Source organism: Trematomus bernacchii, unplaced genomic scaffold, assembly GCF_902827165.1.
Source record: "Trematomus bernacchii unplaced genomic scaffold, fTreBer1.1, whole genome shotgun sequence".
Taxonomy (NCBI): domain Eukaryota; kingdom Metazoa; phylum Chordata; class Actinopteri; order Perciformes; family Nototheniidae; genus Trematomus; species Trematomus bernacchii.
The window spans coordinates 73,437-99,578 of NW_022987805.1; the positions used below are offsets into that span (position 1 = coordinate 73,437).

Below are 26,142 nucleotides of genomic sequence, written 5' to 3' on the forward strand. Positions count from 1 at the left end.
ATAATATTTTTTCTCAAAGCAATGATAAACCTGTGAGTTGGATGTAAAAAAGTCAGAATCAATATGGATTTTTTTTATTTTAATGTAAATTCAGATTGAACATAGTAAAAAAATGTAAATGATAGTGTCCGTCCAAAAATGTTGTTATACTTGTAGTGAAAACCACCCTTGAAGGATGGGATAGTAGACTAAATGCTTTAGGAATCCAAACTATAACATATAATATGTACCCTGTATAAAGATTGATGCAAAAATCCATCTAAACATTACCCATTGGTGAATGAGTGCTGCGCAGCCAGAATGCCCCGGAACCGGAAGCTGCGATACACTCTGGTGGCTACCATTAGCAGCTAATTTAAAATCTCCGATTTTTACATAAAATTGGAATTATGGATTATCAATAATTTTTTCAAAGTGACAGACACATTAGATTAACCTTCAGCCGCGTTTTTATCGTTTTAATGCCATTGAACACGACTTTTGATCACAAACCAAAAGCTAAAGTGAGAATATCTCCGTGAATGCTCCGTGATGCTACGTGTTGTGATGTCTGTGTTTGCTTCCCCTGTCGCAAGTTCTGATTGCTCAGTGATGATACCAATACCTATAGAATCTGTGGAATCTCAGCTTCAATCGGATATCTTTTATGTGCAGTTACGATAAGTAATAAGGGTATTTTTACCTTGAGTTCTGTGCTAAGTGCGTTAGCATTTTTCCGCTTAGGGCTAATTTAGATGCTTCTTGTGAGACTTGTGCTTTGTTTCGGTAAAAATGGTTCATATCTTCAGTTAGCTGAGTTTCTAGCCGTTAAGTGAGTATGACACATTAATAGGTTTTTAAATATTAAGAAGCCCTGAGACACAGTTTTGTGAAAAAACTACCCGCCAGACCCGGATTAGGGTCCTCTGGAGCTGGTTTTATAATAAATAAAACCAGATTTATTTATTATAATTTGTGTATTTATGTTTTAGGACCACTGGAAAATGAGATGCTACATCTCAAGGGGCTACCCTTCAATACAATCTCAGATCTAAAGTGAGGGAGCGTTTACACTGCAGGGTCAGACACACTATTGGAGGTTAACATTATGTTCTGCTCATTGTAATGACTCTGCAATCAGTCTAATCATGTTCTTCTTTAGTGATTACATGGAGATTTAGTGATTTTCTGAAATCTAACTTGGAGAGGTAACATATAAAGTAACATGGAAATACTCAAGTAAAGTAAAAGTACCTCTAAACTGAACTTCAGTATTTGGGTAAATGTTTTAGAGACTTTGAAACGAGGAGATAAAGAAGGCCAGAAACATTTGAGACAAAATGACATTTATTTATTGTTAATGAATGATTTCTCCATCTGTCTGTAAATGTTAATCAATACACATCAGGATCAGGTATAATGTTTTTAAAACTCAAAGAATATTAAACTAATAGTAAATAAAAAATGTAAAATAAGCAGGAAGCTGATAACCCGGTTAAAACAACAACAGAGTAAAACGATTACAATGGAAATAAATTCAAACTTTATGTGAAAAATACAATATTTAAAAGTTATACTTTTTCCCTTCAGCTGTTGATAGATCTTCTTTAATCTCCTTATTCTCATATCTGTTGTTCTGATTAAAATAAACTTGACATTAGTCTGAGTTATTGTTTAACGTTTAGAAAGGTCTCCATCATCCAGCAGGAGCCACCGTATCATTTCAGGACACTCAGCAATACAATCCATCATTAACAAAACTCACGTAGAGTTACACATCTCAAAGAAAATAACATGAAGAGCAGAAAAAACATTTAGCAATAATCTGATATTTGTAAATGATCATAATAGAAAATAAACATCACTTTTAATAAACTTGCAGGTTTAATCTTTTACATTGGTGGTAATGGTGTCAGGACGTTAATGATTTCTGCACAAAACAATCACACTTTCACATTTCATGCACATGGTACATGTTACTTCCTGTCAAACAGAACATGCAGATTGCTCCTGCAGGGAGATGTTTGTGCAGGAGAACAATAAAGCTTTGTAATTCATTGATTAACACTAGAGCTCTGAGTGCGGGTCTATTTGGACTTCATGTGTTGTATCAGTGACGGAAGAAGTATTCAGATACTTTACTCTGGTTAAAGTTATAATACCACATTGTATAGATACTGTTACAAGTAGAAGTCCTGCATTTAAAATCTCACATAGATAAAAGTGTGTAAAAGTATAATCAAAATGAAGCTATAGTAATAAATATAAAGGTACCCGATGCAGAAGAGTAAAGAGTAGAGTGGTGAAGTAAAGAGTCCAACATTTCACTTTGAACTGCATTCCACCTCAGCGCTGGGTGGACCGGGTTCTCTCATATTCCTACAGAACCGCTGATCCAAACAGCCTCACACGGGGCAGCACCTCCCCCTGGTCCATAGCAACACACATGCCAAACAGGAAGTAGATGGGTCCCAGGGTTGGTGAGATCATCTCAGATATAAAAACACAGACGTCTTCCAGTTTGTTGATAGATCTCCTCTTGGTCTTGCTGCCATCTGTTTGGTCTTGGTTTGGTTTTGATCAAAAGGATTTGTGATCACTGTGGACTCTGGAGGAGCTTCTCTCGGCTGCTCCTTCAGCATTTCTTCAAGACGAACCATCTTGCTTTAAAAAATATAATCCTTCATGATTAAAAAAATAGTTAAACGATAACTTTGTAAGAACAGAAAATAAAAATAAATGACCCATGACCATTTGTGTCATGGTCACTTGGTTGTGTTGGCCATCAAGGACTCTTGATCAGTATCACTCACTATCCTGTCTTGTTTAATTTTGTATATACACGTCTCTTCTTTGATATCATGTTCAGCTCTTGTCTTGGTCTCAGTTGGAGCTGGTCTTGATGTTGCCCTCAGTTTAAGATTCTTCACTTTAAAGCAGGTTTTCTCCTCTCCTTACTTTAGCAAGAGCTCTGCTCTTCCTCTCATCTCCATCAGGTACTGGACTCGTTGCTTCCAGCCTGACTTGGCCTCAGGTTTCTCTCCCTCAATAAGCAGGTCAATGTACTCTAAATATTTGGCTTCAAACTGTTTCAGTTTCATTAACTTTGCCTGAAAAATATTACTTTGCCTTCGCATTTCAACACAACAACAAAAATCAACAGCAAATCACAAATGCCTTTCGAAGACACAAAATATCCTGACTTAACTCCTCTGTTCCTCTGGCTTCCTTCTTCCCTGGGCCTTGATCAGTTCAACTTACAACCTTCTCTCATTTGTCTTTTAAACATGCCACCGGTCTCCTCTGGGCGCTCAGTTAGAGACTCAGGACTTTGAAGCAGGTTTTCTCCTCTGCCTACTTTACCCATGAGCTCTGCTTGTCCTCTCATCTCCATCAGGTACTCGACTCGTTGCTTCCAGCCTAACTTGGCCTCAGATTTCTCTCCCTCAATGAGCAGGTCAATGTACTCTGGAGTGGAGAGAGGATTTGGCTTCAGTGCGATCTCTCCTAGTCTATTCAGACACTCAGCAGACCTCTTCATTATCTCCCTCACTTCAGCCTGAAGACGCTTATATTCAGCATTCAGCTGGTCGATCACTTCCTGAACAGTTACCTTAGCCTCTGAGGCTTCCAGGTACTTTTCTTTCAGATCATCCAATGTTTGCATTTCTTTAACCTCCTTATACTCCCATCTGTACTTCTGGTTAAAATGTTTACTCCAATGACATTTGCCTTTACACTGTTTACAGTTTCCATCTGGTCCCATTGCAGAACACTTCATTTTATCTGCATCATTGGCAAAAATACATGGCCAGTGACAGGTGACATTACACACCTGACAGTTGGTGATGAACTCTCCAGAGCCAGATATGTCTATTTTAACAGGCTTTGTATAAACTATTGGGATCTTAAAATCCTTATTTCTGTTGATCTCTGCTTCATGCTGTTTAAGTTGTTCAGAGGTCTCTTTTATCGCCTCAAGCTTGGCTAACCCTACTTTAACCTGCTTTTGCAAATTTTCCATTGAGGTCTGGAGCCGCTTTCTTTCGCTGAGGACTTCCTTTGTCATTGTCAAGCTTTTGGTTGTTAACTTTGCAGAAGCGGTAAAGAAGGTATTCATGCTTTTCGCCCCCATTTTCCAGAACATCTTGTCAAAGCCTCCATCTTCCTCATCTCCACTCAAGTTAGCAGCAGCAGATGATTGGTTCTGTGCAAACAAGGCAGAATTATTGAATTTGAAGTGTACTGGCAGCCCGTCTTTTGTTTTACGACAAGGGACGCCCGAAGCTTTGATTGCCTCTAGAACTGGTGGGAGTTGGCCGTCTGCGAATGTCACCAGAACCTGGATGTTTTCTTCCACATCTTTGCCAAAGATTGAGAGCACAGAATCAAACACATACTGCTGTGTTGGTGTGAGCCGAGCTAAAGAAGCCTGAACTACAAAACACACAGCGTCAATTTCACTGATGCCACGCTTGGCAGAGAAGAGATTACGTAGCTGTTCTGTGATCTCAATGTCTCTTGTTATGCCTCTTGTATCTCCAAAGCCTGGAGTATCAATGATGGTCAGAGAGAAAGGGATTTTAAAGCCCTCTTGGTGGTTGATTTTGTACACAGTGACTTCAGAGGTCTGGCTTTCAGCTTGAGATTTTGACTGATCCTCGTGAACTAACTTGAATCTGAAATCGTCCTCCCACTCTACACCAACGATGTAGTTGATGAGTCCATTGATCAGAGTGGACTTTCCAGATCCAGTTGCTCCAAGAAGCATTATTGAACGATTTTCACTCATGCTTTCTTTGCCAAAGTTGTACCTCCGGCATCCATCAACTTCCATGTCTTCTTCTCTCAGAGGCAGTTTGTAAACTGAGGGAGATTCAGAATTGATCTTTTTGCTTTTACTTTTGAGGAATTCTTTGAGTTGTGCAGATTTTGGTTTTTTTGTGCTGACATTAACTGCGATGCTTTCTTGGCTTCTTCCAGCTGCACCACAATCACACCTGACCCTGACAGCGTATTCTGTCTCAGGCTGAAGTCCTGAAATGATCGCCTTCTCAGCTCCCGCCATCATTTGCTCCCAGTGGAGATCTTCCTCTTTCACCTGTTTGTCTTGTTTGGCGTACTCCACGATGTAGCTCAAAACGTGGACATCTTGTCTGAGATCAGCAGGTTTCTCCCAGCTGACTGATATCTCACATGGGGTAGATTCAACGTTGGGTTTTCCAGGAGGGCTGCAGGGTAAGGTTTGAATGGATCCACTGACTTCATTGGCTGGTGTCTCTGCCCTGCATCTGAACATGTACTCTGTGTTAGGACTCAGGTCGCTCACTGGGACTTCTTCAGCTTTGGATGCTGTCTTTTGTTTCCAGTCGTCCTCTACACTGACAAAGGACTCAACAGAGTAGGAGGTGATGTCCTCTGCTACAAATCTGGGTGGAGAAATGTTCAGCGTCACACTGTTCTGGTATATAGCAATTCCTGTTACTGTTGCAGGCTTTGAAGGCGGCTCAAAGTCCTCATTGACAGAAAAGCCGTCTGTATAAAGGTAGATGCTGGCACCTCTCTGTGTCTCGTTTGTTAAACCCACCGTCAGGAATGTGATGTTCTTGTTCTCCTTGTTGGCCTCTGCAAAATCACTGAAGAGCTTTGCTTTATGACGCATTGCTTCCATTTCTCTTCTTGAGTTGTACCATTGATCTGGAGTGTGTGGATCTTGAGTATCGTCTGGTTTGGGTGTTTGTTTAAGGTAGTTTGATAAAGTTGAGAGGTACGGTTCATCACTTCCCAGCGAGGTGAAGACAAAACACACAGCCTGCTTTGCTTTGAAGCTTTCTTTGTTCAGGTCTGTTTGAGATGAGATGATCTTGGTGTTTGTCATCATGTCGGTCAGAGACATCACGGTGTATATTTCTCTCTCCTTACAGTCCATCCACTCGTTCAGGTCCTTGCTGTTGAAAGGAGAAGAACATGTCTTCCTCAAGATTTCTGTGAGCACAGCTTCTTCTTCTCCTCCTCCTCGGATTGATGGAAGTTTCTTTGCCAGGGTTCGTTGGAATTTCAGTTTGAACTCGGAGAACATCTGTTTAAAGGTTTTGAGTTTTTTCCCAATCTGTGGGAACTGCTGTGCAGTTTGGGTTCTCAGTGCATCATTGCACCTCATTTCCAGGTCACTGAGGTCCTCCAGGACACTCTGAGATTTTTGAACTAATCCTATACTTATCTGACGGACAAGTTTAGTGGCAGAAGAATCTAAACATGTCAGTGGCAACAGACAGACCTTCACTGGTACTGCGTTTTCCCCGTTGGCTCCCAGCAGCTTTGGCAGACTTTGGTACACCTCTACTGCCTCCTGAAAGGATGTCGGAGGTTTCTGAACCAAAAAGTCTCCAAAGAATCTGCAGGACATTTTCTCAACATTTTCTTTGTCCTTGTCTTTCATTTTCAGCGAGCCTTCACCTTCTATTGAAAAGGAGCTAATTTTCTTGACCATCACCTTCAAGTTGCCCTGAATGTCTTCATGGTTCTCGTTGACAGACACCTCACGGTCAAAGACAAAGAAGGCTTGAGCGCCATAAAGGATACCTGTAACTACATGTGTTGCTATTCCTTTATCAAAGACAGACTGATGTATCACATTGTCTCTTCCAAGATGATTCATGGACAGTTCATGGAACTTTGTGGTAGTTTTGTAATTCAGTGTTACTCTGGCCTGACTTTTGGAAGTCTTGTTATCGTTCAGGTATTTGGCTGATCCTTCAACCTTTACCAGTCCACTCAAGAAACTTGCCTTCAGTGATGCTTCAACATTTAGTGCTGAAGATTTTTCCTCAATTGATTCAGAAGCAACTATATCACAATCATTATAGCTCTGTGGTCTTTCTTCAGTATGTTTTTTAAGGTTCTCATGGTCCCACAAATTCATTCCTGCAAAAGAAGAAGAAAGAATCGAGCTCCTTAATACACACTAACGTTAAGGGAAAGCCATATAACAAAATATAAGTAAAATGCCTTCCTGTGCAGCAGGAAACAGTTGGATCTGGTGCACTTCAAAAAATGAATTTTAAGAAAGTAAAGAAAACTTGTTTCTGGGAAACGTCAAATAATCGTGTTAAGAATGTTTTGCTTAAAGTGGACCTATCATGCTATTTTTAGGCAATAGCATAGGTCTCAGATATACAAAATATAAAAAACATGTCTATGAAGTGGTTTGCTCAAAATACCAAACAGATCACCCATTCTAGCCATGCCTCATATCCCTCTATTTCACTTCCTGTTTCAAAAGTGCTGATTTGGGTATAAAGCTTTAAAAAATTGATAAAAAAGAAAAAAGGAGGGGACTGAGTTCATGCGGGACCAGGAACCTACTGTCTAAACTAAATACTGCTGCACATGCTCTCTCCAGTACAGGTTAGCTCTGAGTGTTAGCGATGCTAATGTAAACATGCACCGACCATATTACGTCCAAAACAGTCTGGCATTGTTTCTGATAGAAACGTTTCTGATAGGCCCGTGGGTGTAAAGCCAGCCTACATTTCCGATATTACGTCATATCGGACGCAAATCTGGATCAGCTCCGTTGGGTAAGGAGGAAAAGAGAGAGGGTGTTATTTTCTGATGCTGCGTGAGTTCTTTGACACACCGGGGACACATCTTTATCTATAAAAGACATAAAAAAGTGCATTTTGCATGATAGGTCCCCTTTAACCTGTTAAACCCAAGAGGACCCTAATCCGGGTCTGGCGGGTAGTATTTTCATGAAACTGTGTCTCAGGGCTTCTTAATATTTAAACATCTATTAATGTGTCATACTCACTTAACGGTTAGAAACTCAGCTAACTGAAGATATTAATCATTTTTACCGAAACAAAGTCTCACAAGAAGCGTCTAAATTAGCCCTGAGCGAAAAAATGCTAACGCACTTAGCACAGAACTCAAGGTGAATATTTATTAGCTGCTAATGGTATCCACCAGTGTGTATTGCAGCTTCCGGTTCCTGGGCATTTTGGCTGTGCAGCACTCATTCACCAATGGGTAATGTTTAGATGGATTTTAGGGACTTCCCCTCGATTCTATTGGCTCTAACAGTTAAAAAGAGATGTCAATCATCAAAATCTACCGAGGGGGGCCAGAGATAAGGAAAATCCACCCAAATGACCCCAGAAGTGTTTTTTTTTTCTAAATCTCTCTAAAAAGGTCACACTTCACTTGTTTTGCATCAATCTTGATACAGGGTACTTATTAGATGTTATATTTTTGATTCCTAAAGCTTTTAGTCTACTATCCCATCATTCAAGGCTGGTTTTTACTATAAGTAAAAACACATTTTTGGACGGACACTATCATTTACTTTTTTTACTATGTTCAATCTGAATCTACATTCAAATTAAAAAAATCTATATTGATTCTGACTTTTTTACATCCAACTCACAGGTTTATCATTGCAGGTTAAGAAAAGTATTCTTACTTTGAGAAAATATATCTTACTTTTTCTCATTAAAATATTCTATCTTATATTGAGCTAGATTTAACCAGTAACAAGTTAAAGTATTGGTTTGCATGGAACAGATTCATTTTTTCTTATTTTACGAAATAAACCATCAAACAACTTCTCAATTTAAGAATCTGATGAAATTACATCAATTTTACATTTCATATATTTATTCATTGTCGAGAGCTGTCTATTCACTTTTCACATTGCCATTGAGACAACTGGAGCGGCGTGTGGCGCAGGTTCAAACCCCACTGCAGTCAGCATGTCGTTGTGTCCCTGGGCAAGACACTTCACCCCAAATTGCTCCTGTGGAGATTGCCCACAGTATTGAGTATTTAAGTCGCTTTGGATAAAAGCGTTTAACAAGTAACATGTAATTTAAGACAAATGCACTTATATATTATGCCAATTAAAGAATTTAATTATTATTGTAAGCTTTATTTGCTGATTTTTAAAGTTAATTTTAGATTTACATTCTAAGTTTAAGACAAAGTCACTAATATATTGTGTCAATTAAAGCCAATGATTCTTATTGTAAGCTTTCTTTGCTAAATATAAATCTTAATTTAAAGTGGACCTATCATGCTATATTTAAATGATATATTGTAGGGCCATACCTATATAAGGTATATTTATACGTTTCTGTTTTCAAAATACCAAACAGATCATGCATTTTAGCCATGCCTCATTTCGCTCTATGTGCTGTTTGCTGTCTACGGGGCTAATTCTGTGAGCTGCAGCTGACCACGCCCCCCTGCAGGAGAGGGGAGCCGTGCTCTGATCAAGTCAAGAGGGGGAGAAAAAAAGATCTCCGTCCTCCGTGTTTTATTATATTATTATAGGCCTATAGAGTCGTTATTCATTTGTTTTAAAGCTCAATAAATAACAAAGAAGACCTTTGACCGGCACTTTTCTAATTTTGTCCGGAAGATTTAAACTTTAACGGACAACTTGACCGGCGAAAGAAACTGAAACTGAAACTCTGCCGCACGGTCCCCTCGTTCCTTGGAAGAGGCGGAGAGGTGGGTGTTTGTCATCTGCTGGTGGACTAACCGGAGAGAATTACAGTGCTTGCCTCGACGGGGAGGGATTGCATTGAATTAAAGCAGCGGGAGCAAACGCTTGCCTCGGGGAGGGAGAAAAAAAGCCACAGCGGAGAATAAACAGAAGGGTAACCATGGTAACTATGGGCGGGAAGTCTTCTTCACTGCTTTTGTGGCAGACTACAGCGCCACTTACAGGCCTGGCATATGTACTACAGCGTCTCCAGCGCTTTCGAGCGGCAATGGCCGGCCGTGGCCCAACCCCACATTCCCCTGATACGTGGAGAGTTGGCCCAATAGCCGTAGCGCCACCGTCCTGACGTCAGTGAAGTGTTCAAATCTGGATCAGTTTTTATCAGATCCGTTGCAGCCCCTTTTTTTAGAGATTTGGGTATGGAGGAAAATAGAGAGGGTTGTGTTTTCTGACACTTGGTGAGTTCCCTGGAACACCAGGGACACATGTTCATGTATAAAAGACGTACACAAGTGCATTTTGCATGATAGGTCCCCTTTAAGAAATACATTCTTAGTCAACTCAACCAAAACACTAATTTTAAGTTATTCTTTCTTAAAGAATGCAGGAATCATAGCTTGTAATAAGCAGAATGTGCTTATATTTTGCATTTTTGTCTAGTTTCAAGGCCCATTACGGTCTTTCAGTAGCTAGATTTTAATTCTAGTTTTAAGAATTCTAGCCAAGCAAATGTTGGCCCATTTACCCCATTGGCAGATTTATTTGCTTGATACAGGAACATTTGACTTGATTCAAGAATATTTAGCTTGTTTTTGGAAGGGCTGTTTTTGCCAACGCACTCTCTTCAGTCTGCGTACAAATGACACGACTTTACACATTGGAAATGCGTGCAATAGATACGCAGAAGTCCGATTTTGCGTGTATACGATACGCTAAGCATTCCCATTGAGTTCTGAGGCCGAGTTTTGCGTGCATATGATACGCCACGTTTTGTCCGGTCGGGTCTTGGTAGACCGGAAGCTGTGTGGTTCATAAAAACATGTTCGTACTGGTTCTTACTCAATATCAAGCCACGATTATTGTTTTTATTTTAAATCGTATAATGTTGGACTTTTTTTGCCGTCTGTGAGTGAAATAAATGGGGCTCGGAGCCTCAGAATAATGAAATCTGTATTTTTTAAATATTTTTTTCCTTCTAATTTGTTATTCTTTTCTGAATAACACACTGTTATTTACTCAACAATAACACACAATTATCCTTGTTTTTATTTAATCGTTTAATTCTATAATCTCTGGCTTTTTAGCCGTTCCTCAGGAACTACATTTAAAAATAAAGTCACCGGAAACAGACGTAGGCCTATAAGGGACATTTCGAGCATCATTGCGATACACACCACAAACCCACTGAACTGATTACCCAAGATCCTCAGCTAGAAGCTCGGTGATTGGATTGTTTAGCCGCAATGCACGTTGGGATATGGTGTTAATGCGATATGAAATCCGAAAAACATTTAAAAAAAGAAAATTATACTTTATTCCGAGTGTGCTTGCTTTTCTCTTTGGAAGTCATCACATAACGGCATTGTAATACACGGTTCGGCTGCATTAAATGTTACACATCTGCCGTAGTTCTCTATTTATAGAGCCCTGATGAGAAGACTTCTTGACAAACAGGAAGAACAGCCACGGAAACTGAATATGTGACGTGGATCATAAATATATCAGCAATTAAACAACATCTTCCATTTCTTTTCACACAATACGTCTCCTTGCAGTATCAACATTAATTCGGCTGACTTTTATATTTGATCCAATTGGTAGATAGGTTATATTTACACCATAACGGTGCACAGCTGATATAAAAGGACTTGTAGTTTTGAAAGATATTAATGATTTTCTTTGAATATAAGAATGTAAATACTGAATTGAGAGAATAGTCAGGGGTTTTTGTGTGATGGAAGACACATCGATGGAATCACAATTTCAATAGCTTACCATTAAATAACGGATATACCTTTCTGTCTGTGATGTTTTACAAATCAGATGTGTAGAAGTAAAACATGAGAAATAGTATAGCAATATCCTGTAAAATTATGTGAAAACATGAATAAAACTACACCTGTTCCTGTCCCCAAAAAAACAATAATCACCAGCCTCAATGACTACCGCCCAGTAGCACTCACCTCCATCATTATGAAGTGCTTTGAGCGGCTAGTCAAAACCTTCATCACCTCCTCCCTCCCTGACTCTCTGGACCCCTGCAGTTTGCCTACAGAGCAAACAGGTCCACAGATGACGCCATAGCCCACACTATCCACACTGCCCTCTCACACCTGGACCAGAGGAACACATATGTGAGAATGCTGTTCATTGATTACAGTTCAGCATTCAATACCATTGTGCCCTCCAAGCTGGCCATCAAGCTCAGAGACCTCGGGCTCAACAGCGCCCTCTGTGACTGGATCCTGAACTTCCTGACGCTCAGACCCCAGGCAGTGCAGGTGGGAAACATCACATCCTCCACCCTGATCCTCAACACCGGTGCCCCTCAAGGCTGCGTGCTCAGCCCTCTCCTCTACTCCCTGTTCACTCACGACTGCGTGGCCACACACAGCTCCAACACCATCGTGAAGTTTGCTGACGACACGACCGCCATCGGCCAGATCACAGACGATGACGAGACGGCGTACAGAGAGGAGGTCGGAAAACTGACATCTTGGTGCCAGGATAACAACCTCCATCTCAACATCAGCAAAACAAAGGAGCTGATTGTGAATTACAGGAAGCAGCAGGGAGAGGGACACGCCCCCATCGCCATAAATGGGACTACGTGGAGAAAGTCAGCAGCTTCAGGTTCCTTGGGGCCCACATCACTGAGGACCTGAAATGGACTCTTCACACCACCACCATCACCAAGAAAGCTCGACAGCGGCTCTTCTTCCTCCGCAGGCTGAGGAGGTTCAAAATGGATTCCAGGATACTCTGCAACTTCTACAGGTGCACCATAGAGAGTATCCTGACTGGCTGCATCACGGCCTGGTACCCGCACCGCCCTTAATCGTAAGGCTTTACAGAGGGTGGTGAAAACTGCAGAGAATATCACCTGGACGGAGCTGCCATCCATGGAGGACCTTTACTCCCAGCGGCTCAGGAAGAAATCCCTCTGGATTATAAAAGACCCCCATCACCCAGCCACATTACCATAGCATCCGGAAAAAAAAAAACAGATTCAGAGACAGCTTCATCCCGCAGGCAATAAGACTGTTAAACAACTGAACTGCTGAAACAATTTCATAACATTCATCTGCTACTTAGGAATTATTTATCTATTAGCTAATATATCATTCCAATAACTTGTATGTAGACTCGTATTGCACTATTCCACTTTTTTTTTTTTTCACTTTTTTAAAACTATTTTTCTTTTTGTATTACTTTTAATATAGTACATTTTAATATTGTTTTAATATTGTCTGCATATCTGTATTATTGTGTTGTATTGTTGGAGAAGCCTGTGACCTAAGATTTCCAACGACATAATTACTCTGTAGATATGTTAGTTTGACAATAAAGAACCTTGAACCTTGAACCTTGAACCTTGAACATCTTCAGATGTTATACATACAAGTGTCCTACACAAATAATACAAAGTTATTATTAGTATGCTGTGTGTACCTTGTGTGCACCGCCTAGTGGTTAAAGCACGTTATTGAATTATTTTTGTTGAATAATGTTATTTTTGTTGAATAATGTTATTTGATGAAAGAAATATTAAGAGTACATACTTTCATAGGGGGAAAGTAGAAGGTCAATGATAGAAATATAGAATATAAATCAAGAAGATACTGTAAGTGATCTTTACAATAAAACAGTTTAGTGCCGGATGTACAAAGATATTAATATGAGGATGTGCAAAACAGACAAACTAATGAACCTTTATTAGCACATTAAAGAATACTTTAGGTTAAGGTCTTCTTTTAAATAAGAAAAAAGCTTTTGAGGTATCTACACATAAATATTAAGCCTGACAAAGTACTTAATGTCTAATATATTGCTTTCATGCCTACTGTATGTTGAAGCACTTATTTTAACAGATATTATACACATTAATTATACTCTTATGTATGTAGATAGTATAAGAAATGTGAAGAATTTGACAGTTTAATGGTGGAAGTATACACACATATTGATAGATGTCTTGTAATGCAGTAATGAGGAAGCTGTGACCTAAGTTATTCATTGCATAACTTCAACATAGTTCAGGTGTAACTAAAGTCTGCTTTAAGGGTTGTTTATATTTCACATCATTAATCAGAATCTGCAAAGTAACTAAAATAAATGTAGTGGAGTAAAAATACCAGGTTAACCTTTGAATTGTAGTGGAGTAGAATTACAAAGTAACAATGAGCTGTCATGTGGGTATATATTAATGCTGCCCATTATAGATACAAGCGATTTTCACACCTATATTAATTACATGTTTTAAATTTGTACACACCAATTTGTTTCCTATCGCCTTAACCTCCAGGGCTGTACACAGTTTAATACTGGCAACTTCTAATTGTGGGAAAAACGAAAACGTCTTTTAAAACTACAATTCCCAGTAGAGACGTGCCATAGAACATGTTGCGAAACCCATGTGCGAAACACAATAGCCAGCATGTGTAGTTCTGGGGGGGCGTTCGTGTCCAGTTTTGGATAGTCTGCCGTGGTTTTGTTCAAAGAGCTGTTTGACGCTCAGCGTAACCTTGGCGCACTGCCACTCCAACATCCAATCCCAGAGCTTGAAGATTAATCACGGGGTTTGTCAAGCAACGGGACTGTAGTCCCAAACAATAGCTGAGGATTATGGGTAGTGTAGTGTCTTCGGCCATCCTAAACTCTGAAATGTTTTTCGGATATCATATCGCATTAACACCATATTCCAACGTGCATTGAGGCTAAAACATCCAAATCATCGAGCTTCAAGCTGAGGATCTTGGGTAATCAGTTCAGTGGGTAAGTAGTGTCATTTGTACGCTGACTGAAGAGAGTGGTTTGGTTTTTGCAGTGTGGTCATAAGCTAAGATGGTCCTTTCTCATTAAATTCAGGAGTATACTAGATAGCTGGTCTCCATGTTAAATTACAATGAGGCCTGGAGGCCCCCATCAAGCTGATATTTGACTCATGCACTGATGGATGTTCATAAAAATATTTGAAGAGATTTGGGGCCAAGTGGTTGCCTGTCTTTCTCTGTGTTTTTAAAGAATCCTTTGTCGAGCTCCAACTTCTAACTTTCTGTCAGGCCTCTGTCTCTTATCTATACTGAAACAAAGATGAGGATACCCTCAGTTGTCTGTGCTTCCTGTATAGTTCCCTGACTCTCACCACTGTTACGCTGACGACACGCAGATTTACTCTCAGTTAGACTAAATGTGTTGGGTAATGTTAGTGCTCTCCATGACTGCCTGTATGGACGTCACTTAACTTCCTTGATCTAAATTCATACAAACAGAGGTCTTTCTTAGTGTTCCTGGTAACTTTGTCTCTAAATCCTGCATCAGAACCTTGGCCCCCAACGTCAAACCCTACTCAGGAAACCTGGGTGTGATCTTTGACCAGAATCTGAACTTGAGCCTCACATAAACAAGCTAGTCCAAACCTGCTTCCTCCAACTCTGCAACATCACACAAATCAAATCCATGCTATCAACCAGACATCTGGAATAACTTATTCATAACATTTTATCTGTGTGTTTCCTTGTTGGGGCAAAAAGAAAATGTTGCTGTTCTTTTTTTAAAGGTGATGTTTTTTCCTCACCAGGGATGAATGAGTCGTTGCGGCAGTCGTACAACATCCCAAGACCGAAAGGCCGTCCGAGCGCCGCCACCTCGATCATCCCGCTGCCTTCTGAGTCCATCGCTTCGAACAAACTGAAAATAATCGACAACAGCTCGTCAGTTAACCTGTTAAGCCCTGAGCCTGTTTTTCAGGTCTCAGGCTCACAAATTACATTCCCAGAACAAATGAATATAACTTCACTTCTAAAAGGGGTAAATTAATAATCTTTTTTCTCAAAGCAATGATAAACCTGTGAGTTGGATGTAGAAAAGTCAGAATCAATATAGAATTTTTTTATTTTAAAGTAAATTCAGATTGAACATAGTAAAAAAATGTAAATTATGGTGACCGTCCAAAAAAGACAACATTACTTATAATGAAAACCACCCTTGGCGAGCCGTCAGGGCCCGCTAGGCCTAAGATATTCAAAAAATAATAATTTGAAAACATAAAAAAAATAACATCTTTTTAAAATATTTAAAAAAATATATTCTTCATTAGTTTTACCAAAATAACTTGATTTAAATGTATTTAAAATAACATTTCAAAATAAATAAATCCTTCGAATCTGCCTGTTCAGTTTCTGTTGGAATGTGAAGGGTTAAATGCCGTCTCTGCGAGTTACTGTGAAGACGGGAGAGCTTGTTGGTCCCTCTGTACATTCACAGAGGGCCCGCTATAGTAACTCAATGAGAGAGTAATGTCAAATGACAGTACAATTGACCAATCATATCTTCCCTCTAAATGGGTGGGCTTTATTTTCGCGGACTTTATGACAAGTTCCGCCCGCTGTGAAGTTTATGCATGTGTATAAAGTGGTGCAGTGACGCGTCCTAAAACCCGGAAGTAAGCTGCGCTCGGGTTCCCTCGACACAAAAGCAATGGGATTTCTCCCTAGGGTTTTGGAAAATAGCTCGAAATAAGGTCTGTGGAAAACGAACCTGTTAGATAAATGCACGTTTTGTTCAGCCGGATATTATCCACATGTCTACCCTACTTTTATAATTTTCTAATCATAAATCTAATCGATAGATTAAGATTTATGATCGATAGATGTATGATTAGCATAAGTTTGTTCATGATGGCTCATGTCAGTGATAGTGATGACATCGTTGCGAAATTATTAACCGAGTCATTTTCAAGATTGAGTTACAATGATAAATTGGAGTGGCAAAGGATCAGCTGCATGACCCGCCATCAAGTGCTTCATCCAAAAGGACAGGAGGATGGACTTTGTGTTTAAGTGATTTGATCATGTGGAGGCGTGTGGCAAAAGGACAGGAGGATGGACTTTGTGTTTAAGTGATTTGATCATGTGGAGGCGTGTGGCACAGTGGATAGAGCCTTGGTGTTGGGATCAGGGGAGCACAGGTTCAAACCCCACTGCAGTCAGCATGTAGTTGTGTCCCTGGGCAAGACACTTCACCCCAAATTGCTCCTGTGGGGATTGCCCACAATATTGAGTTTGTAAGTCGCTTATGATAAAAGTGTCTAACAAGTAACATGTAATGTAATCATCAAGGTATAAAAGTCACGGCTTGCCACTGCCCTTGAATGATGGGATAGTAGACTAAAAGATTTAGGAATCCAAACTATAACATATAATAAGTACCCTGTATCAAGATTGATGCAAAACCAGTGTCATTTGACATTTTTAGAGAGATTTACGGGAGGCTGTGGTGCAGTGGTTTAGTGCGGTAGTGTTCGGATCAGGGGAGCACAGGTTCAAACCCCACTGCAGTCAGCATGTCGTTGTGTCCCTGGGCAAGACACTTCACCCCAAATTGCTCCTGTGGGGATTGTCCACAGTATTGAGGATGTAAGTCGCTTTGGATAAAAGCGTCTAACAAATAACATGTAATGTAATGTAATTTAGAGGAAAAAAAAACACTTCTGGGGTCATTTGGGTGGATTTTCCATATTTTTGGAACCCATCGGTCGATTTTGATGATTGACATCTCTTTTTAACCGTTAGAGCCAATAGAATCGAGGGGAGTTCCTAAAATCCATCTAAACATTACCCATTGGTGAATAGAGTGATGCGTAGCCAGAATGCCCCGGAACAGGAAGCTGTCACTCTGGTTGCTATCATAGCAGCTATATATGAAAACTCAGTTTTTGACATAAAAATGGAATCATGGATTATCAGTAATAATTTCTAAATCACTCAGACACATTGGATTAACCTATGGATTAACCTTCAGCCGCATTTTTATCAGAAAACATCAAAGGTTTTGGCTACCTAAAGCTAATTTCTTTGTTGTTGTTTGTTGTCGTTTTGCCACGAGTTCTGATCACTCAGTGATGAATCTGTGGAATCTCATCTTGCTAGCAGATATCTTGTTTGTGCATATTCGATCAGTAATAAGGGTATTTTACCGTGAGTTCTGTGCTAAGTGCGTTAGCATTTTTTCGCTCAGGGCTAATTTTTTGCCTTTTTTATTACCCTTATGTTTCGTTTTGGTAAAATGGTTAAAATTGTCTGATAGCTGAGTTTCTTCCCGTTAAGTGGGTATGACACATTCATAGTTTCTTAAATGTTAAGAAGCCCTCAGACGCTGTTTGTGTGTGAGATGTTGTGAGATGTTGCGGGAGCCCCCGGTACCGCAACCCTCAGCCCTCTAAAATCATGTTCAATTGATCCTTTTGCCTTTAACAGGAACAAATATTGCTTTACCCAGGGAGCAGTACGTTCCCAGCGTGTACTCAAAGACGCATGCGCACTACGTTGGCGCTCAGGTGCTGCCATTAGCACTTAAAATCAATTCAAACACCATGACACAATTCCATCTGATTATTGATAATAACCTAGAGGACATTATACAACATCTGAAATCCTCGTCCTGCTGCCTTGATATTATTCCAACAGGATTTTTCAAAAAGGTTTTTCATTGCATGGCCTCAGATCTACTTCATATAGTAAACAAGTCTCTTCACTCAGGTGTTTTTCCTCAGGCCCTGAAAACTGCAGTCATTAAACCGCTCTTTAAAAATAATAATCTAGATGCTTCAGTAATGAACAATTACAGGCCCATATCAAACCTGCCATTTCTAGGTAAAATCATTGAAAAAGTTGTTTTTCAACAGTTGCGTAATTTCTTGCATTTAAATAACTGTTTGGATGTGTTCCAGTCAGGCTTTCGCCCAAACCACAGCACTGAGACTGCTCTTGTAAAGGTCTTCAATGACATCCACTTAAACACAGACAGTGGCAGAACTTCAGTGTTAGTATTATTAGATCTCAGTGCTGCGTTTGACACTGTTGACCACAACATATTGACAACATGACTGGAACACTGGGTGGGACTTTCGGCAAGAGTTCTAAATTGGTTTGAATCCTACTTAAAGGAAAGAACAAACTTTGTTTCTATAGGTAAATACACATCTGAGTTGACAAATATGACATGTGGGGTTCCCACATACATTTACATAACCATTTCACCAGGAGACTATGCTCCAATTCAAACACTGATTAGGTTCATTGAACAAATCAATGACTGGATGTGTCAGAACTTTCTCCAATTAAACAAAGATAAAACTGAGGTAATGGTTTTTGGAGCCAAGGCAGAACGTATAAAAGTTAGCACTGAGCTTCAGTCTGCATTGTTCAAAACAACAGATAAAGCCATAAATCTAGGTGTAGTCATGGACTCTGACCTGAGTTTCAACAGTCACATTAAAACAGTTACTAAATCAGCCTACTATCACCTAAAGAATATATCTAGGATTAAAAGACTAATGTCACAGCAGGATTTGAAAAAACTTGTCCATGCTTTTATTTTCAGTAGATTGGACTACTGTAATGGTGTCTGTACAGGTCTCACTAACACATTTATTAGAAAGCTGCAGCTGATTCAGAACGCTGCTGCTGAACGAGTCCTCACTGACACTAAGAAAGTGGATCACTCCAGTTCTGATGTCTTTACACTGGTTCCTCACTAACACTAAGAAAGTGGATCAGTCCAGTTCTGAGGTCTTTACACTGGTTCCTCACTAACACTGAGAAAGTGGATCAGTCCAGTTCTGAAGTCTTTACACTGGTTCCTCACTAACACTAAGAACGTGGATCAGTCCAGTTCTGAAGTATTTACACTGGTTCCTCACTAACACTAAGAAAGAGGATTACATCAGTCCAGTTCTGAAGTCTTTACACTGGTTCCTCACTAACACTAAGAAAGTGGATCAGTCCAGTTCTGAAGTCTTTACACTGGTTCCTCACTAACACTAAGAACGTGGATCAGTCCAGTTCTGAAGTATTTACACTGGTTCCTCACTAACATTAAGAAAGTGGATCAGTCCAGTTCTGAAGTATTTACACTGGTTCCTCACTAACATTAAGAAAGTGGATCAGTCCAGTTCTGAAGTCTTTACACTGGTTCCTCACTAACACTAAGAACGTGGATCAGTCCAGTTCTGAAGTATTTAAACTGGTTCCTCACTAACATTAAGAAAGTGGATCAGTCCAGTTCTGAAGTCTTTACACTGGTTCTTGACTAACACTAAGAAAGTGGATCAGTCCAGTTCTGAGGTCTTTACACTGGTTCCTCACTAACACTAAGAAAGAGGATTACATCAGTCCAGTTCTGAAGTCTTTACACTGGTTCCTCACTAACACTAAGAAAGTGGATCAGTCCAGTTCTGAAGTCTTTACACTGGTTCCTCACTAACACTAAGAACGTGGATCAGTCCAGTTCTGAAGTATTTACACTGGTTCCTCACTAACATTAAGAAAGTGGATCAGTCCAGTTCTGAAGTCTTTACACTGGTTCCTCACTAACACTGAGAAAGTGGATCAGTCCAGTTCTGAAGTCTTTACTCTGGTTCCTCACTAACACTGAGAAAGTGGATCAGTCCAGTTCTGAAGTCTTTACACTGGTTCCTCACTAACACTAAGAAAGTGGATCAGTCCAGTTCTGAAGTCTTTACACTGGTTCCTCACTAACACTAAGAAAGTGGATCAGTCCAGTTCTGAGGTCTTTACACTGGCTTCCTGTATGTCAAATAATTGATTTCAAAATACTGCTACTGGTTTATAAAGCATTGAATGGTTTAGGCCCAAAATAGATTTCTGAGCTCCTGCTAAATTATGAACCATCCAGAACTCTCAGGTCTTCAGGGACTGGTCAGCTTTCTGTCCCCAGAGTCAGAACTAAACATGGAGAAGTTCAGTTATTATGCTCCAAACATCTGGAACAAACTCCCAGAAACCTGTAGGTCCGCTGCAACTCTTACTACTTTTAAATCCAGGCTGAAGACTTTTCTTTTGGCCGCTGCTTTTAATTGAACTATTCATATCTTACGGCACTGTCATTTTTATTCATGTATATTATCTTTTAATGTTTATTTTATTATCTTTGCTTTTTAATGACTGATTTTAAATGCCATTTTCTTAATGTATTTCATTTTTGTAAAGCACTTTGAATTGCCTTGTGTTGAAAGGTGCTATATAAATAAACTTGCCTTGCCTTGCCTTGCCTTGCCTAATCTTGACTCATCTCATTGGGGAAAGTGAAGCAACACAAAATCAGATGCAGATGTTTTTCACCCTTACCTTGTTGCTGTTTGAACTACTGAATTACCCGATGGGGATTAATAAAGGTCCATTTTATCTTCTTATTTTAGATGGTAAAATAAAGTGGTTTAATGACACAATGACAAAACAATAAGTAAATGGATTCAAACAAATGAACCTTCTCATTAACAAATAAACACAGAGCCAAGATGGGTGCAACAGAGAACCACTTAGAGTTATATTTGATGAATGCGGTTAAACAATTAACAACCAAACAGCCAAAACAGCACTCACTGCAGGGACATTAGCATAAAGCTCTCTGAGCAGGGTCAAAGGGAAAGTGTTGGCCCAGTCTAATGATAAACAAATGACTACACACACAATGTCCAGAACAAAGAGTTAACCAGGTTAACATGCGTGGCGTCTGACATCGATTCAGCGCCCTGACTGCCGGCTGTCCACAGCTTATATGGGCAACAACAGCAAGTCGTCCATCTTTGGTAGAGTAAAGTAATCTGACAGACAGCAAGTCTCCTCCTGCTCTGCTTCACTTAATGCAGTGAGGAAGCAGCCTCTGCATGTACCAGCATGTTGTTGTTCATACCTGAAGATATGAAAGTGAGGGAACCATCACATACCTTGATAGGGTGTAGCTGGCTGTGTTTGAGAGCAGGAAGGAAGGGAACAGGCTTTACTGCATTCCACAAAGAGGAGCAGTGTGTGTCATCTGTAGATTACAATATGCAGTAAGTAACTTTAGTAAAATGCTAATTGTTACAACAATATTAACAATCAATAATGTCATATATTATAATATAGCAAATATGAAATCCATTTTCCTGCAAGATTAGTCCCCTTACTTTTGATACTTTAATAGTGAGATTAAGTGTGGTTTTTAATGCATTTACTTGTAAAGGAATCTTTGATATTAATCGTATTGGTATGTTTACTGAAGTAAAGATTGTGAATACTTTTTGCACCGAAGCAAAGTACTAGTTAACTGATCCTCCTCACCGTCTAAGTTTCTGTTACTTTATATAAGAACAAGGTCAACATCTTCTTGAATATCAGACAGTATATGCCAAAAGGTGGCGCAGGAATGAATTCTAAAACCAGCAAATGATTCAGCATTTTGGCACTTCCTGTGTCTTTGATTTTTATTTAATTGTTCTATGACATTAATCAAAAACCCTGCACCACTGTAAATAAGGAGAGAGTTATCTAAAGTATTGTTGACATAATATGAAAGTAATATCACAGAAAGTAAAATAATAACGGCCGACAATAAAGAAGCAACTGAAAGATTTCAGAAAGAAGTATGATATCTGTAACAACTGAATACGTCATAACAGAGCTTAGAAAAAAATTATCTTATTTATTTATTTGATAGGGACAATTAATGACCATCTGTATAAAATGCCAATTTATGTCCGTAGTCCCCAAGCAGGTAAAAAATACATAAAATTGACCAGTAACAACATCCAATCAAAAACATACAATACACATGTTAAAAAGACAAATTCAATGCACTAAGTGTTGCCTTAAAGTTTAATCCTACCTTAAGATTTCTTTAAAACAGATTACGGTTCTAACAAAAGTATTCAGTCTGTTTGAGATGTAGGAAACTCACCAGAGATTCTGCTGTTTGTTGAGAAAAACCTGAGATTGTTGATTCTCCTTCAGAGAGAAAGAGAGAGAAATGCTGTCTCTGATAAACTGTTCACCTTTATATGAAGACGTGGCATCAAAGTACTGAACACAAAAAGAAGACGGACCGGATCACACCTGTGACGTGCATGCTTGTGTCTTGGTATGAAGAATATGCAACCACAATACAATCTACAGCCAAAATCAGCAAAGCCGGAAAGTCAGTAAACAAGTCTGAATGGATATTTTACTAAATGCGAGGGACTCTTTGTGAGATCATCTCAGATATAAAAACACAGATCTCTTCAGGTATGTTGATAGATCACCTCTTGGTCTTGCTAGCCTCTCTTTGGTCTTGGTCTGGTTTTGATAAAAAGGATTTGTGCTCACTATGGACTCTGGAGGAGCTTCTCTCGGCTGTCCACTTTAGCATTCTTACGTACAAAGGCAAAACTACCTGGGCCCCCTCCACGCAGAGGGCTCTTTTGCCTCTGTGCTGCAAAAATCCAAAGTTTAGGCTTTTATCGGCGGCGCTCATGCATTTCGCCCCAAAATCCACCAGAGGGCGTCACGTCCACTTCAGATACCAGAATATCCCTCAGCTGAGTAGGCGAAGCGGACGCCTTGCATCCCTGAGACTGGTCCGCTAGGTACGTGAAGTGTACTATCCACTTCAAATAGCCGAATTCTGTGTAAAGTGCATGAATCGGACGGTCCACATGGCATACCCGGGACTACGCGCTTAGTTATCTGAAGTGGACTTTCCACTTCAAAAGTCTCCAGATTCTGCACTAATGCATTTTGAAGTGGCCATCTACTTCAAATACCTCACCGAACAAATTCAGGTATTTGAAATGAAGAGGGCCGTATCTCCACGATACATCGGGCCAGGAAGCTGATTTTTGGACGGCGTCGCGTCGTTGGTTTTTGGACTTAGAAGTCTTGCACCGCCTCCTAACTTTGTACATGGACACTTGGGGCCCTGGGGATCACACGCACATAGTTTAGGGCTCATGAAGGAAGATACTTGGCCTGTTTCGATGCATATTGCCCTGTCCACTTGACGTACCTCAATTTGTGCCGTTAGGTAAGTAAAGTGGACAGTCCACTTTACTTACCTAACGGCACAAATCAGGTATTTGAAATCTACAGGGCTGTATCTCAACAACGCATTGACACAGGAAGCTGAACCTCGGATTGTGTCATGCATCCAAACCCAGGATTAAGTAGATCAGCGTTGGATACGTTTGGACAACGTTTAGTTTTGGACCATTTTAATGAATGAGTTGTCTTAAAGGTAGGGTAGGTAAGTTTGAGAAACCGGCTCGAGATCGCTAGAATTTGAAAATACACAACCGGAGAAAATCTGCCACTTCCTTATAGAGCCCCACCTCCAACACACACGAACGCACACATGACCAATGAGGGCACGAGATAAGTTTGTGCCCAGATGGAAGGCTGACAGGCAGGTAGGCCATCCAGTTATTTTAGCCAGGCTGGCTAAAATGATTGGTAGTGCTTTTTACAGTATTACGGCTTCCACAGATGATATTTCTTTATGGATTTTTTGTCAAAGCACTTCAGATATTCATTGCTATCGGGATGTTAAGAGCATTCCATGGAATATAACAAAAAGTGTATCTCGAGCTGGTTTCTCAAACTTACCTATCTTACCTTTAATTCCTGACAAACAGCTAAACAATTGAAGTTGCTCTGATTCGCATAAAAGTTGGTGTACTGAGAAAAGTGCCCTCCCAGATGACTAATTCAAAGTTACGAGCATGTAGCCCATGGCATCTTTGAAATGTGACCTAGTACATATCAAATACTTTAGGTCGTATAGTGAGGTATTTGAGGTGTACTATCCACCTCGCATACCTGAGCAAGCGCAGTCAGGACAGGAATGTGGCCTCTCAGACTAAAAAAAGCCACTTAAAATACCCGGGGTCGTGCGGTTAAGTATTTAGTATATAAGTCCTACGTCCGCTTCAAATACTTAACCGCAGGAAGTGGAATATTTTGAAAAGTACAAGGTCATAATATCTCCACAATGGAAAGGGACTGGAAGCTGATACTCGAACTGTGTCATGCATCCAACCCACAGATTCAGCGAAGAACACGTTTTTTCCAAAAAAATGTAAAGGGTTGCTCGGATTGACATTATCATAAAACTCTCTGAGCAGGGTCAAAGTAAAAGTTTTGGCCCAGTCTAATGATAAACAAATGACTACACACGCAATGTCCAGAACAACGAGTTAACCAGGTTAATGCAGCGAAGGAGGAAGCAGCCTCTGCATGTACCAGCATGTTGTTGTTCATACCTGAAGATATAAAAGTGAGGGAACCATCACATACCTTGAGAGGGTGTAGCTGGCTCTGTTTGAGAGCAGGAAGGAAGGGAACAGGCTTTACTGCACAAAGAGGAGCAGTGTGTGTCATCTGTAGATTACAATAAGCAGTAAGTAACTGAAGTAAAATGTTAATTGTTACAACAATATTAACAATCAATAATGTCATATATTATAATATAGCACAAATGAAATCCATTTTCCTGCTAAATTAGTCCCCTTACTTTTGATACTTTAATAGTGAGATTTGTGGGTTGTTATGCATTTCCTTGTAAAGGAGTATTTGACATTAATCGTATTGGTATGTTTACTGAAGTAAAGACTCTGAATGCTTTTTCCACCGAAGCAATGTACAACTTAACTGATCCTCCTCACCGTCTAAGTTGCTGTTACTTTATATAAGAACAAGGTCAACGTCTTCTTGAATATCAGACAGTATATGCCAAAAGGTGGCGCAGGAATGAGTTCTAAAACCAGCAAATGATTCAGCATTTTGGCACTTCCTTTTTTTACATTTTGTTCTACGGCAATGATCAAAAACCCTGCACCACTGTAAATAAGGAGAGAGTTATCAAAAGTATTGTTGACATAATATCAAAGTAATATCACCAAAAGTAAAATAATAACGGCCAACAAAAAAGAAGCAACTGAAAGATTTCAGAGAGAAGTATGATATCTGTAAAAACTGAATATGTCATAACAGAGTTAGAAAAAAAGTATCTTATTTATTTATTTGATAGGGACAATTAATGACCATCTGTATAAAATGTCAATTTATGTCCGTAGCACCTAAGCAGGTAAAGAATACAGAAAATTGACCAGTAACAATATCCAATCAAAAACATACAATACACAAATTCAATGCACTAAGTGTGACGTTTTGCCTTAAAGATTAGTCCTAGTTTGAGATGTATTTAAAACAGATTATGGTTCTAACAGAAGTATTCAGTCTGTTTGAGATTTGTAGGAAACTCACAAGAGATTCTGCTGTTTGTTGAGAAAAACCTGAGATTGTTGATTCTCCTTCAGAGAGAAACAGAGAGAAATGCTGTCTCTGATAAACTGTTCACCTTTATCTGAAGACGTATCATTAAAGTACTGAACACAAAAAGAAGACGGACCGGATCACACCTGTGACGTGCATGGTTGTGTTTTGGTATGAAGAATATGCAACCACTCATAATATAATCTACAGCCAAAATCAGCAGAGCAGGAAAGTTAGTAAACAAGTCTGAATGGATCTTTTAATAAATGCGAGGGATTCTTAGTATGGTGGAAATTCCAAAAGTATTCACCTTCTGGTAGGAAAAGAACAAAAACACAAGCTTAA

The 26,142-nt window shown here is 39.7% G+C and overlaps 1 protein-coding gene across 4 annotated transcripts; it reads right to left on the minus strand.

Annotated features, from left to right (window-relative positions):
- Positions 1-1,308: 1,308 nt before the first annotated feature.
- On the minus strand, positions 1,309-25,888 carry LOC117498711. 4 transcript variants are annotated; one of them, XM_034150852.1, is made up of 4 exons: positions 25,789-25,888; positions 24,820-24,903; positions 15,285-15,397; positions 1,309-6,903 (listed from the first exon to the last, which is right to left on the minus strand). In XM_034150852.1, the coding sequence occupies exons 3-4, from the start codon at positions 15,382-15,384 to the stop codon at positions 3,227-3,229; spliced, it is 3,777 nt and encodes a 1,258-aa protein (XP_034006743.1). In that variant the 5' UTR covers positions 15,385-15,397; positions 24,820-24,903; positions 25,789-25,888; the 3' UTR covers positions 1,309-3,226. The 4 variants fall into 4 exon arrangements, with proteins under 4 accessions (XP_034006743.1, XP_034006739.1, XP_034006740.1 ...); XM_034150848.1 differs by lacking the exon at positions 24,820-24,903 and adding an exon at positions 21,456-21,544 and having other exon boundaries at positions 25,789-25,858; XM_034150849.1 differs by lacking the exons at positions 24,820-24,903; positions 25,789-25,888 and adding exons at positions 21,456-21,544; positions 22,448-22,541.
- Between the last annotated feature and the right edge of the window lie 254 nt (positions 25,889-26,142).

What these genes read in the sequence shown, in the direction of transcription:
- LOC117498711 (XM_034150852.1), bottom strand. Translation starts at nt 15,384, where the DNA reads ATGGACTCAGAAGGCAGCGGGATGATCGAGGTGGCGGCGCTCGGACGG. An exon ending in CAACGACTCATTCATCCCTG is followed by an intron (nt 6,904 to 15,284) that starts GTGAGGAAAAAA and finishes CTTCTTTTGCAG; the next exon opens with GAATGAATTTGTGGGACCAT.